The sequence below is a fragment of the Rattus norvegicus genome, chromosome 9 (assembly GCF_021556685.1).
Source record: "Rattus norvegicus strain SHRSP/BbbUtx chromosome 9, alternate assembly SHRSP_T2T, whole genome shotgun sequence".
NCBI classification, from domain to species: Eukaryota; Metazoa; Chordata; class Mammalia; order Rodentia; family Muridae; genus Rattus; species Rattus norvegicus.
This window is the reverse complement of record NC_141542.1, coordinates 125772932-125791592: the sequence shown is the minus strand read 5'-3', so window position 1 is coordinate 125791592 and position 18661 is coordinate 125772932. Positions and strand designations below refer to the sequence as shown.

Here is an 18661-nt window from a genome sequence, read left to right as displayed (position 1 = left end):
TCTCTGTGCGTTTGAGGCCAGCCTGGCCTGCACAGTAAGTTCCAGGATAGACAGGTGTACGCAGCAAGACCCCGTTTCAGTAAATAGATTTATAATTTACTTTGTTTTACTTTTATTTTACACTCATTCACTAATGCATACAAAGTAAACCGCCTACAGACGGGTGTGAGCTGCCACGTGGGTGCTGGGAATTGAACATGGGTCCTTTGGAAGAATAGCCAGCGGTCTTAACCACTAAGCCATCTCTCCAGCCCCATAAATACATAAGTGAAAGATGCACACGAAAGAACACTGGAGTTGACCCACCCCACGACCACGCTTGAGACCCCGTGGGCTGAAGGGCAGAGATCTCCTTTGAATTTTAGGGTCGGGAGTCTTGAGATTGTATGCTCCTGAGATGCTGTGTAGCTTGCCTCCTTTACACGCAGGCGCACGTCATCTTTCTAGATTATTCAACGGAATAGGGTGCTATGGTGTACACACTGAATGACCCCTAGCAGCTTGTGTCCTAAAGGCTGTGGGGCTTCTGGAAGGTGGTAGACACACGGGGACTTGGACTTTAGTGGAGGGAACTCAGCTGCTAGGAGGTACCCAAGCAGGGGACACAGGTACTCCAGTACTTTTCTCTCTTTTGCTTTGCGGCTGCCAGGAAGTGAGCAGCCTCCTCAACCATGATACACTGTTGGGGTGGGGGGGATGGGGGATGGGGTGGGGTGGGTGTGGGGGATGGGGTGGGGGTGGGGAGGTGGGGGGTGTTGGGTCTGACTGCTTAGGAGGAAGCATCTGTGTGTGATCCTTGTTCCCTCCCAACCTTCCTTTCTTGTTCCATTTTTAAGATTGATGGTGTGTGTGTGTGTGTGTGTGTACCTTGAGTGCATATATGTGCATCATATGTGGGCAAGTCCTCATGGAGGCCAGAATAGGGTATCAGATCCCATGTCACTACAGTGACAGTGAGGGATTGTGAGCTTCCTAAAATGGGTGCTGGGTGTCAGGAATGGAACCTGGGTGCTGGACAGGAGGAGCAGCAAATGTTCTTAACTGAGTCATCTCGCCAACCCTTGTTTCTTTTCTCTCCTTCCTTCCTTCCTTCCTTCCTTTTTTTCTTCCTTCCTTTCACCCTCCTTCTTCTCGTTTTTAGAAACAGGACCTCTTCATGTAGTCCTGGTGTCCTGGATCTCACTATGTAGACCAGGCTGGCCTTAAACCCAGAGAGATCCAACTGCTTCTGCTGGCCAGGTGCATGCACCACCATACACAGCTCCTTGTTTTATTTTTTGAGATAGGGCCTCTCCTTTCATTCTGCTATTTGATCCATTCTAGGAAATTGTCTTTTTTATCATTGATTTGTTTAGAGCCTTACTGCATAGCCCAGGTTGGTCCTGACCTCCTGAAGACCTCCCTCTCTCAGCCTCCAGAGTGTCTGGGACTCCAGTTGGGTTTCACTGCACTCAGTTTTGAGTTTCCCTGTTATGCACTTCATGTAAGTAGAAGCATTTGGTGTCTATTTTTCTGTGACTGGCTTGTTCCACTTCACAGTGTCCTCTGAGTCACCCACATTGCCATACAAGGTCATCGTCTTCCCCTTCCTCCTCCTCCTCTCACCCTCCTCTTCCTCTTCTTCTTCCTCCTTGTCTTCCTCCTCCTCCTCTTCTTCTTCTATATTTCCTTATTTATTTTTTAATTTATATTAAGTACACTGTAGCTGTTTTCAGACACACCCGAAGAGTACATCGGATCCCATTACAGATGACTGTGATCCACCATGTGCTTTTTAGGAATTGCGCTCAGGACCTCTGGAAGAACAGCCAGTGCTCCTAACCACTGAACTATCTCTCCAGCCCGGGTTGTCTTCTTTTTAAGTTCAGTAACATTCCATGTCTAGAACCAGGTGAGGTAGCATGTCCTCAGGAGGCTGAGGCAGGACTAAGGTAAGCTACACAAGCAAGACCTTGTCTCAAAACACAAAAGGCCGAACAAAACAAAAACCAACATTCGCCTTCTAGCCAGGGCCGCCAGACTGCAGGGCAGGGGATAACGAGGCATTGTGGGAATCTGAGGATGAGAACAAAGTGGATCTAGACTCAGCAGCTGAGCGCAAGGTCACTTCAGCTGTGAGGAAAGTGGAGCGCTGGGCGCTAACTCCACAGACATGGTTAGAGTAAATTACAAGCCCCGAGTTTTCTTTAAAGAATATAGTCATAATGAGAAGCAGAGAAAGACTTCTGTGGGAGGGATGTCTATGCAAACTATGCTTTGAAATCCCCCTGGCTATATTGAATTAAAGGCCGAGACATTTAGAAAAGAGTGAATCTCCTCTTTTCCCACTCACCGTATCGTGTGGGATATGGTTTTTATTTTGGGAACATAGCGATGGTACAAAAGACACAGGGGTGAAGAGAATGAAAAGTTTTCTTTTAACCCTGCCAGGGAATCTATGATTGCTACAAGGAGTTTCCTTATGTTGGTGCCAGCAAGCCAAAACAAAGAGCGGTTCCCCTGGGAATACGCCTGGCTTTTTTGCTGAGTCCAAATCGAAATTTCAGGGCTGAAGGTGTAGCTCGTAGTGTGGGTAAAGCTGGGAACTCAATCCCAAGCACCTAACACACGGATAAACAAACACAGCACATGTGCATTCAAAGCATATGCACAGCAAGCCTATATACCCGTCCACGTTCCCAGAGAATTAATTAGGTCTCCACATCTCAAAAGTCAGAGCAGTGGTTCCTGTGGCTTATTCTAATTCCTTTTCTTCTCTCCCTCTCTCTCCCCCCCCCCTTCCTTCCTTCCTTCCTTCCTTAATAATTTTTATTTTTGAGGCAGAGTCTTACTATTTAGGCTTGGCTGGCCTGAAACTCACTATTTGACCAGGCTAGCTTCAAATTCTCAGAGATCCACCCGCCTCTGCCTTCCAAGTCCCAAATGATAGCATTAAAGCCACTATGGCTGCCTTGCAGCCACAGTCTCTACTTTAGGGACTCAGACACTGAGACGACCACGCACAGAACTTGCTATGCAGCCCAGGGTAACCTCGAAATCCTGATTCTGCTGCCTGCATCTCCCAGTGCTAGAATCATAGGCACATGCTCTGTGCCTGGGCTATGCAGTGCTAGGATCGAGCACAGGGTTTTGTGCGCGCCAGACACCATTAACAACTGAGCTTCATCCCCAGCCCAAACAAACATTTTTATTTTCATGTCAGAAATGGAGAAGAAGGCAGTTGTCCTGGCTGGTTTTGTGTGTCAACTTCACACAAGCTGGAGTTATCACAGAGAAAGGAGCCTCCCTTAAGGAAAGGCCTCCGTGAGATCCAGCTGTAAGGCATTTTCTCAATTAGTGACCAAGGGGGGAGGACCCAGCCCATTGTGGGTGGGGTCATCCCTGAACTGGTTTCTGTAAGAAAGCAAGCTGAGCAAGCCAGGGGAAGCAAGGCCCTCCATGGCCTCTGCATCGGCTCCTACCTCCAAGTTCCTGCCCTGTGTGAGTTCCAGTCCTGACTTCCTTTGGTCATGAACAGCAATGTGGAAGTGTAAGCTGAATAAACCCTTTCCTCCCCAACTTGCTTCTTGGTTATGAAGTTTGTGCAGAAATAGAAACTTCAACTAAGACCAATGGGTACCAGCATAGTGGGGTATTCCTGTGACAGCCGGACCATGTTTTGGGGAGGACTGTGGAAAGACTTTGGAACTTTGAGCTAGAAGAGCCATTCGGTATTAAAAGGCCTGTGGGATGTTCTGTAGGAGCTTGGAAGATAATGTTGAGAACAGTGCAGAAGATGGAGACCTGGCTTGTGAAATTTCAGAGGGAAGATTAAAGACTCGTGGCTGTTGCTGTTTTGATTGTGAAGATTCCGTGGTTTTGGTTAGCTGGGGCTGAAGAATCAGCTGTGATTAACAAGATATCAGAATTACTAAACTGAACCTTTGAATTACTGGGACTAGTGATGCCGGTTAGCTGGAACTAAGAAATTAGTGGTGATTAAGAGGAGACCAGCATCATTGAGGTGAAATCTTTTGGGAAGTCTTTTCTGAGCACACAAAGAAGCTGTGTTCCAGAGATAACCAAGGTTGTATCTTGTGTTGCAGCTGGACTTGGTAATGTGTAAGAATCACTCAAGTGGTACTGGTTTTTAAGGCATGAAGGGGTCATGAAGAGCAGCTGAGGCTGGGCACTGTGAGAGGCCATGGAAGGCCATTGGTGAAGGTGCAGCCTCAGTTACAATTGATGGCCCAGGACTGAAGGTGTCATCCAAAGGAGTTGAGGCTTGGCACCATGAAGAGAGCCTATGAGAGGCTATTGGTGAAGCCTAGTTGCAGCAGAAGACCCAGTGTCTTGGAGATGCCAGTACCATGAGATGACCACCAAGAACAGCAGCACCAGTGGAGTACAGGCAGCGGGAGCCTATAAGACGAGGTGTATGTTACAAAGGGCTGAGGTGGAAAAGCGACCCCAGCCCTTGGAGGATCGTGAGTAGACCCCAGACATTGCATGGTTAGAGTTAGAGTTTGATTTCGATTTTGATTGTGACTGTGCTCTGATATTTTTCCCCCTTGAAGTGAGAAAGTATTTAGTGGAACCCACAGTTAAAAGACTTTCAATTTCAAAAGAGATTGGATATTTTTAAAGGGATTGAAATTTTAATCTAAGAATCCGTAAAGACTGTGGGACTTTTAAAATTATTTAGATCTTGGGGATGAATAAGAAAGTAAGAGTTGAGGCTTAATAGTGATGTGTTTGTGTGTTAAGTTTACAAGGGTTCAGTTGTACTGGCTGGTTCTGTGTGTCAACTTGACACAATCTGGAGTTATCACAGAGAAAGGAGCCTCCCTTGAGGAAATGCCTCCATGAGATCCAGCTGTAAGGCGTTTTCTCAATTAGTGATCAGGGGGAGGTCCCAGCCCATTGTGGGTGGTGCCATCCCTGGGCTGGCAGCATGGAGTGGGTGGGTACCCATCACTGATACCCCATTGGAATTACAGACTCTCTGTACTCAAGATGGAGCTTCTCCTTAAGCACCTGGCTCTTTTGTTTCCCTTCTATAGACTTGGAGTGAAGAAGGCGAGAAGGGGATGGGGGGTGAGCAGGGAGAGTGTCCATCTTCCTATTTTAAAGCCATGAGAATTTGTCACCAGTTCAGATTGGTGTGATTTCGAAAAAGGCATCATTGCAGCCGTTTCTCCAATCCGTGGTGCAGGGGCCATGTGTCAATGGCACATCTCCGTCATGCTGTGGAGTCTGTTCTCTTACTGGCTGGTGCTGTACTGCAGGAGTACGTCTGTTCTGTTTACGTACTGTTATTGGATTGGTGGTGGTGCTGGGGATTGAAATCACAGCCTTGAATATGCTAGGCAAGGTACATCTATCTGTGCCCGCGGCTTGTTTTGTTTTTAATTCACTACTTTATGTGTGTAGATGTTTGCCAATGTGTATGTCTGTATACATGGGCATGCCCAGTGCCTACTGAGGGTAGGAAAGAGTGTAGATCTCCTAGACCTAGAGTTATGGATGGCTGTTGGTTAATGTGGGTGCAGCGAAACAAAACTATTCTCTATAAGAGCAGCCAGTGTTCAGCAGCTGAGCCGTCTTTCCAGCCCCACCCTCTGCCCCCCTTTCCTTCTTAAGGAGTCAAAACTTTGTGACTTCTAAGGTCTGAAGAACCGAATTCTCACAGAAACTTCCTCTACACTAAAAGCAGAGTTCCCATGGGCGTGGATAACCTTGAACTCCTGACCCTTCATATTTTTACTGTAGGGTACAGACAAGTGCCACTAAGCCTGGTACATTTGGTGCAGGAGCACTAACCCAGCGCTGAATGAATACTAGATAGGCATTCTCCAGCCGAGCTACGTGCCCAGCCTGGTTTGGTTTCTATTTTTTTAGAGTGAGTTTAGAATGGATGTGGTGTACACGCACGTCACCCAGTCTGGGCTGAGACGGGAGGATCCCTTGAGTCCAAGAATCAGAGAGTAGCCCGGCAAACATAGCAAGTCTCTGAAGGGTTGTAAAAATTTGTTTAGCTTTCATAATCTCCCCAGCGCAAGCAATTGCATGAGTTTTATTTTTAAATGTGGTTAGACTTCGGATCAACCTTTATCAGCCACAACACTGTTCATATCACGTATCACCTGCACAGATAAAGCCGCTGTCCTTGAAAGCAGAATGAAGCCAGGTATGGTGGCTCACCTGGTAATTGGTAGTTCTAGGACTGGGGAGGCAGAGGGGAGAAGATTGGCCTGAGTCCCAAGCCCGTTTGGCCTGTAGAGTGAGACCTTGTCTAAAGAATACAACAACCAGGGCTGGTGCGGTGGCTCAGACCGTTAGCTGCTTACTACCGAGCCTGAGCACCTTGAGAGGATCCCGAGATGTGGTAGAAGGAGAGAATCCACTCCAGACAGCTCTCCTCTGACAACCATACATGCTGGGGCACACGAGCCCCTCCCCCCATCTCACTAAGTAAATGTAAAATTAAAAACAAGCAAAAACCCCCAAAGAGGAAAAGAACTGAACTAAATGAAATCAGTTTATATCTTTGTGATTTTTGTGACGTATATGTGTGTATATGCATTGTAGGTATGTGTATAGGTCTCTGGGTATTAGGTATGTTGAGATATATATATATATATATATATATATATATATATATATATATATATATATATATATATATATATATATATTTATGACTTGGAGCTAATAACTACTCCTCTAAGACAGTCTTCAGAAACTAGACTTTTTCTTCCTCAAGAAAAGTCATAGAAACTCAAATTTTCTTCCTTAGAGTTGTCCATAAAGAAATTCTCTGTCTAAGGGAGTGGCTCGGGCCTTTAATCCTAGCACTTGGGAGGCAGAGGCAGGCAGATCTCTGCCAGTTTGGGGCCAGCCTGGTCTACATAGTGAGTTCCAGGAGAGTCAGGGCTACCTAAACCCTATCTTGAAAAACAAAACAATAAACAAACAAGAATCCCTGAGTCGAGCATAGTTGTGCACACAAATGTAATCCACTAATTAAGAGGGCAGAAGCAGGCAGACCACTGTGAGTCTGAGGCTAACCTGGTCTACATACAGAATTTCAGGCCAGCCAGAGCTAAAAAGCAAGGCCCTGTCTCAGACAAAACAAAACACAGACATGCAGGCAAACGTTCATACATATAAAACAAAAATCTTTTTTAAAAATGAGTGTTTGATGGGCAGTGGTGGCGATTGCCTTTAATATCAGCACTCGGGAGGCAGAGGCAGGCAGATGTTCTGTGAGTTTGAGGCTAGCCTGGTCTACAGAGCCAGTTCCAGGACAGCCAGGGCTACACAGAAAAATCCTGTGTTGAAAAACCAAAAATAAAAAAATAAAAAAAGGTGTGTGTGTGTGTGTGTGTGTGTGTGTGTGTGTGTGTATGTTCATGTTCATATGTGTGGAGTCCATCTCAGATGCTATCCATCTTGATTTTGACCCAGTGTCTTTCACTGGCTAAGAGCTCAGCCAGTTAGGACAGATGCTTGCCAGCAAGCTTCCGGTTTCTACCCTGCTAGCATAAGGATTATAATGCACCAAAACGCCTGCCATTTTTTTTTTTTTTTTGTGAGTTCTCGACTTTGAAGTTATCTTGTCTGAGAGGCAAGCACTGGCCTTAGGCCTTACTAAATTGATAATTGAACAGCCTTTGTAATGAACTGGTAAATGTATTCCCCTGAGTTCCAAGAGTCCTTAAAGCAAATGAATTGAACCTGAAGAAGGGGCACGTGAGTTTTATGCCATGTTTCTTTCTTTATAGTTTATGCTTCTGTGAATGTGTTTGTGTTTGTGTAGAGGTCTCTGCACACCTGTGTAGGTTTCCTCAGAGGTCAAAGGTGTTTGATTCCCTGGACAGAGAGTTACAGAAGGCTGTGAGCTGCTCAAAGTGGGTGTTAGGAATTAAATTTTAGGTACAAGAGCGGTACATGCTCTTATCTGCTGAGCCATCTCTCCAGACCCAGCCTATGTATTTTTAAAACCAATTTGGGCTATGAAATTGTCATCTAGAGAGAGAGAGAGAGAGAGAGAGAGAGAGAGAGAGAGAGAGAGAGAGAGAGAGAGTGAGTGTGTGTGTTAACTAGAATTCACACCCTTTGCCAAGATGCACCTGTGGCTCCCTATTTAAGGCTTGCACTCAGGCCAATGGGTAGCAGGGCTCACAGAGTGTAGCTGTGGTAGAGGCAGCTCTGGACAGAACCCTGGTGATGGCACCCATAGCTGGTCACAGTAGCAGCCATGCACTGCTTCCGTAACTGAACCTAAAAGCAGGCAAAGCTTACTTAGGGTTTCATCACCAGCCTCCAGTTCCCGGTTCAAAATCATGAGCCTTGTGTGGGGATGCTATCTAGCTCTCCCCTGGACGCTCTTGCCAGGTGAAGTTAAAGTGGAATCAGCCTGCCTCCTGCACATGCCATTTATAGGCCTCTTCCAGATAAAGCCTGAAAGTTCCATGTAGAAGCTGTCCACAATTCAGGAGGCAAAGATAGATTACCAAGCACAACAAACCGGTACTTTATCCTCGAGCCAGAGAAACCCGAGCCTGTGTTTCCCCCGCAGCCGGAGACTGCATTCCTAGTGAGAAGGGCTCAGTTCCATCTGGTTGGTTCTCTCCCTGTTAGATAATCCCAGACGTATCTGTGTAACGTGTGAGCCACTGTCAAACAGCACTGAGCCATCTCCCCGGGACAGCTGTTTCACACAAGGGCCTCATTGTCTGAGGAGAGCTGGTATCACTTTCCTTCAAGTGCTAGGGAGACAAGCATTCTGTCAGCTGCCTTGGCTTGAAGGAAAGCCTTGCCCACTGCAGACTTCCATTATTCTCTCATCTGGCCCCAAACCACTATGCACTGGGAGGGTTGAAGGCCTAAACTGAGAACCAAAGTCTTTGTTCTGCTTTGCTTTGTATCGGGGGTTGCGTGGGGGGTGGCGGGGGGTGGGGTGGGGGGAATAAAAGCTCCACATACCCACAGAACTCATGGTTTTACTCTTCCAAAGCTGGCTGGGTTGTTTTCTGTTTTCCTAGGGCTCCAGGTAAACTGGAGAGAGTTGTCCAGTCCGAGAATGTTAAAACCTGTATCCCAGGGAGGAGCTATCAGAGTTCCATTAATTGATAAGTGGGAATATGATTTTAAAATGAAATAGATCATTCCTTCTCTGATACAGATGACCCTAACAGCACCCGCCCCCCAATCTCAGCTTTGCTTCAAGTATTGACCCAGCAAACAGGCAAACAGGTTCCTAACCAGGGCTCTCTTTCCCTCTCGCTCTCTCCTCACCCCTCCTTTCCCCCTCTCCTTCACTCTGTTTTGGACTCAGAAAGGTATGTAATGAAATATCTTACATTCTTACGGACATCATGACAGCTTCAGGGACTGCAGCCTTTCATTCAGGTATGTGTGTGTGTTCTTAGAAATTGATTCTAAAGCCTTCTACATTTGAGGCAAGCTGCCAGCCACTTACCTACACCCCAAACACACCTGTGTGGGGCAGAGGTCATCTAGAGGAAGTGGGTTCTGGGATATGAACTTAGATTGTCAGGCTGCATGACAAGCACCTTTAAGTGCTAAAGCCATCACTTTTAAGGGTGAGCTATGTCACCCAACACACACACCACAGTTTTTAAGTGTACAATGGATTTCACTAAGTCCATGCATCAAACATTTGAAATATTTAAAAACTGGGATAACTCTGAACCCAATTCCTACCTTACCCCTAACTGTATTTAAAATCTAATATAGTGGGTTGGTGATAGTGCATGCCTTTAATCCCAGCACTCAGGAGGCAGAAGCAGGCAGATCTCTGAGTTCAAGGCCAGCATGCTCTACTGAGTGAGTTCCAGGACAGCCTGGGAGACACAGAGACTACTTGACTACTTTCACAGGCAAACAAAGAAAAAAAAAACAAAAAACCCCAAACCCTAACCTAAACCCTAATTTTAATCCAGACTGTAACTCTAATCACAACCCTCGCCCAATGACTAATCTTAACTCTAACCCTAACTTGAACCTAACACTTTCCTAACCCCAACTCATTAGAGTTTTATTCATTAAAAAACTCTAAGAAGGGTTGGGGATTTAGCTCAGCGGTAGAGCACTTGCCTAGCAAGCACAAGGCCCTGGGTTCGGTCCCCAGCTCCGAAAAAAAGAAAAACTCTAAGAAGCAAACAAAAGGTTGGGATAATCCTTGGCCTCCAAAGGGAAATTAAATTAAGCAAGTATGTTCAGGCATACTTGAAGAGAAGGAATTTCCCTCTTCTTCACCATGTATCTGTCCATGAGTCTATGGATACCAGGTCTCCTGGGAAATTTTTGTTAAACAGCCATCTTTTCCTCTTTTTGTTTAAATGTATAACTTAACTAAGCATGGGGGTTCGGACTCCAAAAGACACTTAACCCTGATCCCTGAAGAGATAGATGTCTCTTTTGCATAGGAGGCAAAGAACACATCAGGTGATCTGGTGGCTGCTTGACTTGATTTTTTTTTCTTTTGGTATGTCTGGATTAAAACAAACAAGAGTTGGTTACTTAAAACTTAGTTCTGCCCTGGGGGCTGGACAGATGGCTTAGCGGTTAAGAGCACTGACTGCTCTTCCGAAGGTCCTGAGTTCAATTCCCAGCAACCACACGGTGGCTCATTACCATCTGTAATGGGATCTGATGCCCTCTTCTGCTGTGGCTAAAGATAGCTACATTGTACTCATATAAATAAAGTGAGTCTTTAGAAAAAAAAATTAGCTCTTCCCTGCAAAGTGGTGTTAATGGTTTTTCCTTACTGCTCTTCTTTGAAAGAAAAGAAGGAAGGAGAAAGAGTGGGGTGGGGGTGGGGAGAAGAAAGGAAGGGTAAATTCGAGAGTTCAGGACACAGAGAAAGCCCTCTGTTAACTTCAGTCTGCGCCAGTCATCAGAACAGAAGGAGAGTTGCCAAGGAGCCAGGGGCAAATAAGTGTGGTGAGCTTTCCTGAGGGTCTTGCCAAGCAACACACAGCATCAGTATCTTGTCAAATGTTATTTGTGTTGTGTCTGTTCTATCAGACACTTCTGTTTGTGACCTTAGACAAGATACTGCCAGAGAGCTGTTTGGAGGGCAAAGAAAATGGCACCTGTCAAAATCTCCGGTCCTCTCTTGGGTGTGTGTGTGTGTGTGTGCACAGTGGATTCTCCCGGGGCTTCTTACCATAGAGGGCTGGATTCCCACTAACTTGGATATGCTTCATGTAAAACTGGCAACGTTATTCTGTCTTTGGAATTACTAGCCAACATCAGAAATTGGAGATCTCGGCAGATTAAAGCGTGACTTGGGGCATATTCCAAGTGCTTCTGTGATGAATTGTATTTAGAAGCTGGACAGGGCTTGCATAGACTACCCACCTGGTGTTCACACCCCCATGCCAAACCTGTCCTCTAATCAGAGGAGGCCATATCACACAAGGGGAGGATCCTTCAAGCTTTTTTCTTTCAACAATAACTGCTAGTTACTTGCTGTGGTCTGGATGTTAATGTCTTTTCAAAATTCCGTTGGAACTCTTTACTGAGGTGGGTGTCTAGAAAAGATCAGAAGCAGCCAGGCAGGGTGGCAAACATCTTTAGTCCCAGCTCTTAAGAGACAGAGTCATGAAGATCTCCGAGTTCAAGATCAGCCTAGTCTACAGAGTTCTAGGACTTCACAGCCACACAGAGAAACCCTGTCTAAAAAGGTGGGAGGGAATCAAGTCATGGGGTTGGAGCTCTCATGAATAGAATGAATGGTCTTCTAAATGAGGCCTGGGGGACTTGCATGACTTCTACTTCTGAGAATGCTTCAGGAAGGTCCTGTGCTGGAAGCAAAAGGTGTACCCCATCGGTGCCTCTTCACCTTAGACTCCCGATCTGGGGTCCTTGGTTATAGCAGCCTGACCAGACTCAGGTATTATTTGCTAAGTGCTTTTTACCCAACTAGGAAGAAAGATATTGCTAAATTAAAAGGCTGGGGCCTACAGACATGGCTTAAGTGGTTAAGAGCACTGGCTGCTCTAGCTCTGATTCCCAGCACCCACATGGTGGCTCACAACTTGTGTAATTCCAGTTCCAGGGGATTCCAGCCCCTCTTCTGGTCTCTGAGGGCACCAGGCATGCCCATGCAACCCAGACATACGTGCAGACAAAACGCCCACACACATAAAGTAAATAAAGGACTTTTTTTAAAGTTTCATAAGATTAAATATTTTAAAGGTTTACGTGTACACTTAACGGTGCCATGCTGTGCAGCAGAGAGGCTGGATACGTAAGGGAGAATAAGGCAAAAATCACTTCTTGCTGGGAATGCTGGCCACGCTTTTAATCCCAGCACCCAGCAGGTAGAAGTAGGTGATCTCTGAGTTCAAGGGCATACTGGCCTACAGAGTGAGCTCCAGGACAGCTGGTTCAAAAGTCTGGTTCAAACAAACCAAAAACCCAAATAAGAATAACTTCCAACTTCACAAAACTTTCCTCCCATCTGAAAACGGGAGCACGGACTACTAGGGTAAGGTGAGGCTGGAAGTGCCTGAGGTTCCTGAGGGTACCAAGGCATCTGGAAATCCTGGGTGGCAGCTACACCCAGCTCACCCTAACGACTGACTGAGCTTGGAAGAGTAAGTGCCTGAGGTGTCTTCCAGGGTCACGACTTCAAAATGACCTAGAGTTTCAGTCTTCCCTTCTGTCCTTCTTTCTTTCCCTTTGTTTTTCTTTCTTGGTTATTTTTTTTTCTTTTTTTTTCGGAGCTGGGGACCGAACCCAAGGCCTTGCGTTTGCTAGGCAAGTGCTCTACCACTGAGCTAAATCCCCAACCCCTCTTGGTTATTATTTATTTATTTATTTATTTTTTGGTTCTTTTTTTCGGAGCTGGGGACCGAACCCAGGGCCTTGTGCTTGCTAGGCAAGTGCTCTACCACTGAGCTAAATCCCCAACTCCGGTTATTTTTGAGAGTGCATTTTAGCTACATTTCTCCCTTCCTTTTCTCTTTCCAAACTCTCCCATGCAGCCCTCCCAGCTCTCCTTCAAATTCACAGATTCTTTTTTCACTGTTTTTCCATGCATGTATGTGTAGGTATAAATATGTATGTATAAATATGTATGTTACTTTCTTTGTGTTGGGTGGAGGCCTTGTGGGTTTTCTTTTCCTTTCTTCTTTCCTCACTCCCTCCACCCCTCTGTTCTTCCTTTTCTTTTTTGTTTTTTGCTTTTGAGAGGGAAGATCTCACTAGGTTTTAGCTGGCCTGAAATTTGATGTGGGGTCTTGGCTGGAATTCTCTTTGTAGACCAGGCTGGCTTTGAACTCACAGAGATCACACCATACCTGCATGTAGTTCCCAAGAGCTGATCAAAGATATACACCACCAGAACCCAGCATGGATCCAATATGTTTTTTCCTTTTCCGTTTTTCGGAGCTGGGGACCGAACCCAGGGCCTTTTGCTCTACCACTGAGCTAAATCCCCAACCCCGATCCAATATGTTTTTAAAGACTCATTTTTATTTTTAATTATGCATATACAAGCCTTTCTGTGTGGGTAGGGCGCACGTGAGCGCAACTGGCTGAAGAGTTTGGGGTTTCAGATTCTCCTGGGACTGGAGTTGTAAGCAATTGTGACAGCCTGGTATGGGTACTGAGACCTGAATTCAGGTCATCTAATTTTTAAGAAATTATTGTGGGAACTGGCAAGATGGTTTAGTGGTCAAAAGCATTGGCTGCTCTTCCAGAAGACCTGGGTTTGTGTCCCAGACTCACATGGCCACTTACAACTGTCTGTAACACCAATTCCAGAAGAGCTGGGGCCCTCTTCTGGTCTCTTCCAGCACTGCGCACAGGTGTGCACATCTTTGGTCATGCACACATTCAGGAAAAACACTCAGGCACATGAAATAAAAATAAGTTCTTAAAAAGTGCGCTGGGTATGGAATTATGTATCTGTCACTCAGATGCTCAGAAAGCTGAGGCAAAGGGATCACTTGGGGGCCCAGTAGTTAGGGGCTAGCCAGAGCAAGACCCTGTCTGTTTTCCTTCCCAAAGAAAAATAAATGGTCAATTTTATTAGGAATGGCAACATCTGGTTATGCTTAATTAATGTTTTCATCTTCAAGAGCTACATAAAGATGATACATCTAGTTAAGTTACTATTCCCTATGTACAAAGTATCTTTTGTGCCTGGATTCTCTTTAAAGGACTACAGCAGAAGTAACACTAAGAAAATAAGACCAGCTGGTGTTGATGGGTGCTCCATTACAGGAAAAAAAATCACTATTTTTTGTGTGTTCAGGATTTGTTCACCATCAAAGTAGTTATTTAAGAAATGAACATAAAGGGACTGGGGATTTAGCGCTTACCTAGGAAGCACAAGGCCCTGGGTTCAGTCCCCAGCTCCGAAAAAAAAGAACCAAAAAAAAAAAAAGAAATGAACATAAAGACCACAGTTTTCTTCTAGATGGTTCCCACACACAAAAAGGAAGCAGCCTTTATGCCTAAATTTCTTTGGTTCAAAAACTGTCACCAGGGATGGATGGGATCTAGCCCAGTTGGTAGGGTGCTGGCTTAGCGTGGTTAGAACCTGGTTCATCTTCTGAACTGCAAAAGTGAGCTCACACTCATTTGGAAAATTCGTAGAAGGATCCAGAGTTCAAGTCCTTCTCTGCTGCAGCCAGTTAGAGGCTAGCTTGGGATATAAAGGACCCTATCTTAAAATAACAGCAGCTTCAGGAAAAGCAAAACAAAACCAAGTTACTCTTTCAGAGGGCAAGAAGCAAAAGAGGTCAAAATACACACCAACCAAAAACCTAATCCCACTTTCAGAATTCTGATAAATGTGACTCCAACCTAAGGTGGTCTAGTGATTTTTTTCTCCCTTAGCAACTTTTATGTTTGTGTACACTGAAGCAGAGTTTCTTGTAGACCAGGCTGGCCTTGAACTCACTATGTAGTTGAGGATTGATTCTCCAACCTCCACCTTCCTATGCTGGGATTACAGGCCTGGGCTGCCATACTGCTGATTACAGATAAAGTGCAGTTGGATTTAGTTTAGCCTGAGGCTGCATCCCACATAGCTTTAAGTTTACCCTAAAGGATACTTTGTACATAGGGAATAGTAACTCAACTGAATGTGTCAGTAGACTGGTGAGTAGCAGTTTAGTTTCAACCCATCAGACAGTGGCCAGCTGGGGACTAGAGGAGGGCTCAGCAGCTAAATGCACTTAGTGCTTTTGTGGATTACCTGCCTTTAGTCCCAGTACCTGTATGGAGGTTATTAACCATTCTTAACTCCAGTTCCTGGGGATCTGATTGATGCCCTTTCTGACCTCTGTGGACACCAGATGCACGTAGTACACATGGCATACATACAAGCAAAACACTAGTATAAATAAAAATTTAAAAAACATGTCATAAAGAAAAGTGGTCAGCTAGCCATGCATGGTGGCACAGAACCTTTAATCCTAGCACCGAGGAGTCAGAGGCAGGTGGATCACTGTAAACTTGAGGACAGCCTGGTCTACATAACAAATTCCAGGCCAACCAAGGCCATACAGTGAGACACTGTCTCAAAAAAGGAAAAAAAAAAAAAAAGTGGTCGGCTGGCCATACCTGGTGATGCATGCCTATACTACCATAGCTCGATAGGCTGACACACACCTACAATCTCAGAAATAGGAAGAAATTCAAAGTCATATTTGGTACTGAGCTCCAGAATAGCCTTCATTATATAAGACCCTGTCTCGAAACAAAACAGGCTGAAAAATGCAATGATCAGTGATTCTACTGGCCTATACATTATTGTTATTTTAATATTGTATGTTACTAAGACTAAGAAAACTGTAAAGATTATAATTGCCCAATATGGACACACACATATGTATATGTACACACACACACACACACACACACACACACGAAGGGTATTAGTGTTAATTTTCAATCTGACAGAATTTAGAATCAACTGGAAGATGAACCTATATTTGGGAGATTATCTTAATTATGTATCTTGAGGTGGAAAGACCTCTGTGTCCACTGTGGGTGGCAATACTCCCTAGGCTGGGAGCAAGCTGAACACTAATATGTATATATATTCATTGTTCTTTTCTTTGGATGGGTAGGACATAATGAGGCCAGCTGTTTCCTATGCCTGCTGGGTGACTTTCCCCTGAAATGGTGGTTTGTGAGCTGAAATAAACCCTTTTTCTCTTAAGTGGTTTTTATCAGGTTATTTTATCACAGTAACAGAAAAGAAACTAAGACATCCCTGAACCTTGTACTGGATAGTTTTATGTTAAAATGATACAAGTTAAGGTCCTCTGAAAGGAGGGAACCTCAATTAAGAAAATGCCTCTATAAGATAAAGGTGTAGGAAAGCCAGCCTATATTTTCTTAATTCATGATTGATGGGGAGGGCACCACCCATTGTGGGTGGTGCCATCCCTGGGCTGGTAGTCCTAGGTTCTTTAAGAAGGCAGGCTGAGGGTTGGGGATTTAGCTCAGTGGTAGAGCGCTTGCTTAGGAAGCTCAAGGCTCTGGGTTCGGTCCCCAGCTCCGAAAAAAAGAACCAAAAAAAAAAAAAAAAGAAGGCAGGCTGAGCAAGCCATGGGGAGCAAGCCAGTTAACAGTACCCCCCATGGCCTCTGCATCAGCTCCTGCCTCCAGGTTCCTGCCCTGTTTGAGTTCTTGTCCTGGCTTCCTTTAGTGATGAACAGTGCTACCAAATAAACCCTTTTCTCCCCAGCTTGCTTTTGGTCACAGTATTTCATCACAGCAATAGTAACCATGACTAAAATAGGCCTTAAAAACAGATTTATTTTTATTTTTAATCTTGGGGAACCGAGGATCCAGGAGACAATGAGACCACTGCCACACTGGTATTGTGTGTGTTTCAGAGAAGGAGAGGAAGCTATAGATCTTAGATTAGAGCTACAGGATATGACTTCTGCTCAGTGCCTTTCTCCTTTTTTTGTGCAGTCTAGACACTTTGGGTCTTTCAGCAGGAATTGCCCAGCTCTTCCACAAGTTCAGGTCTGGAGGGCGAAACAAGGTCCCACAAGTTGGGCCGGGAACAAAAACGGGAAAACGCACAAGCCCAAACCAGCAGGGACCAGAGCACAGTCACAGACACGAGTAGAGGCATTACTTACTGTCTTCTGGGAGGTTGTTTTCCCTCTCTTCTCTCTCCATTTGCTTGCACCACCCTTCCATGCGGTCTCGCTCTGCCTGGAGAAGCTTCAGGAACCAGTGGCCGTCCCGGTGGCACACGGACCTTTGAACGGCCTCCAGAGGGTCTTCTGTGATAGAGTCAATCCAGGGGTCCGGAGGAGGCAGGATAGAGGGGTCAAAATCCGTGTCAAAGTCATCGTCGGCTGCACAGGCATGGTAGTGGTTTCCTGAACCCTGGATACTGACGGTAGAGGTGCTGGCATCTCGCGAGAACTGTCTGGCCATTGGGCCGGGACACGAATTGTCCTCTATAGACTCCAGAGAATTTTCCAGATTATCATGGAAGTCCAGGTCAGCCTGTACTGCAGTCGTTACACTGTTGGACCGAGTGAACCTGCGGAAGCTTAGAAGAGAAGGAAAGTGAGATTTAGTTTCAGGGTATTTTTTTGAAGCCTAACTACACCCTGTTTCTTTTGGAGGTTGTGACATGGCTTTGCCCCATCTTTCCCATCTGGGTGTCTGGAGAAACAGTTGGGGTGATCGCTGAAGTGAATATGGTGTTTTTCCATGGATAGAAATCTTAGTTAAATATGAAATAATAAAACATATGTAGGGTGTGAGAGGAACAAAACATAGAACTTCAGAAGTCACTGTGATGTCCAGTGTATGATTTCTTCCCCAGATCAGGGGTGGCTTTGGAAACAGCTACTAGAGAAGCAAAGGGTTTCATTGCTTTTTTTGCACATAGGGAGATAAAAGCAGCCTAGGCTTGACCAGGACGATTGTAATTCTTGCATTTCCCAGGGATGCCCTCTTAGGGAAAGAAGTTTGCTAAATACTTGTTAGGTTTCCCTTAAAATTAAAACTGTTTGCTTTGGGATAAAGATCAACTTAAGAGTTCTAGAGTCTAGACAGTCTTCCCATTTGCCTTTGGTCTGTTTTTCCACAATTACTCTTAAAATACAGCTTATTAACAAGTTCAGATTAGACATTTCTCTCACTCTTTCCTCCCTCCCTCCCTCCCTCCCTCCCTCCCTCCCTCCCTCCCTCCCTCCCTCCCTTCCTTCCTTCCTTCCTTCCTTCCTTCCTTCCTTCCTTCCTTCCTTCCTTCTTTCCTGTAGCTTTGGCTATCCTGGAGCTAGCTCCATAGACCAGGCTAATCTCAAACTCAGAGATCTGCCTGCTTGGGCATTTTTATATGAATATATTAATGAGAACAATTTTATTTATCATCATCGTCATCGTTGTCCTCCTCCTCTGGGTTTTGTTTGTTTGTTTTGAAACAGGGTTTCTCTGTGTAGCCCTATCTGTGCCTATCTGTCCTGAAACTCTTTGTAACCAGGCTGGCTCTACCTCACAGAGATCTGCTTGCTTCTGCCTCCTGAGTGTTGGGATCAAGGGCACATACCACCATACAGTCTGGGAACAATGGTTTTTGACCCAATAGCACTGTGAGTCTCTTGCTTGAGCCTATAACAAAGGTGAGGAGGGGGACTGTGAGAGGGTTGTG

General features: G+C 45.3%; 1 protein-coding gene across 34 annotated transcripts in view; it reads right to left on the bottom strand.

The window, feature by feature from the left end:
- The window catches only part of Dlgap1 (DLG associated protein 1), an 870386-nt gene that overhangs the window by 15480 nt on the left and 836245 nt on the right, over positions 1–18661 (bottom strand). For all 34 annotated transcript variants that reach the window (XM_087567550.1, XM_087567553.1, XM_087567556.1 and 31 more), the window contains 1 exon segment: positions 17133–17554. In XM_087567550.1, the coding sequence (XP_087423676.1) occupies positions 17133–17554 (422 nt within the window).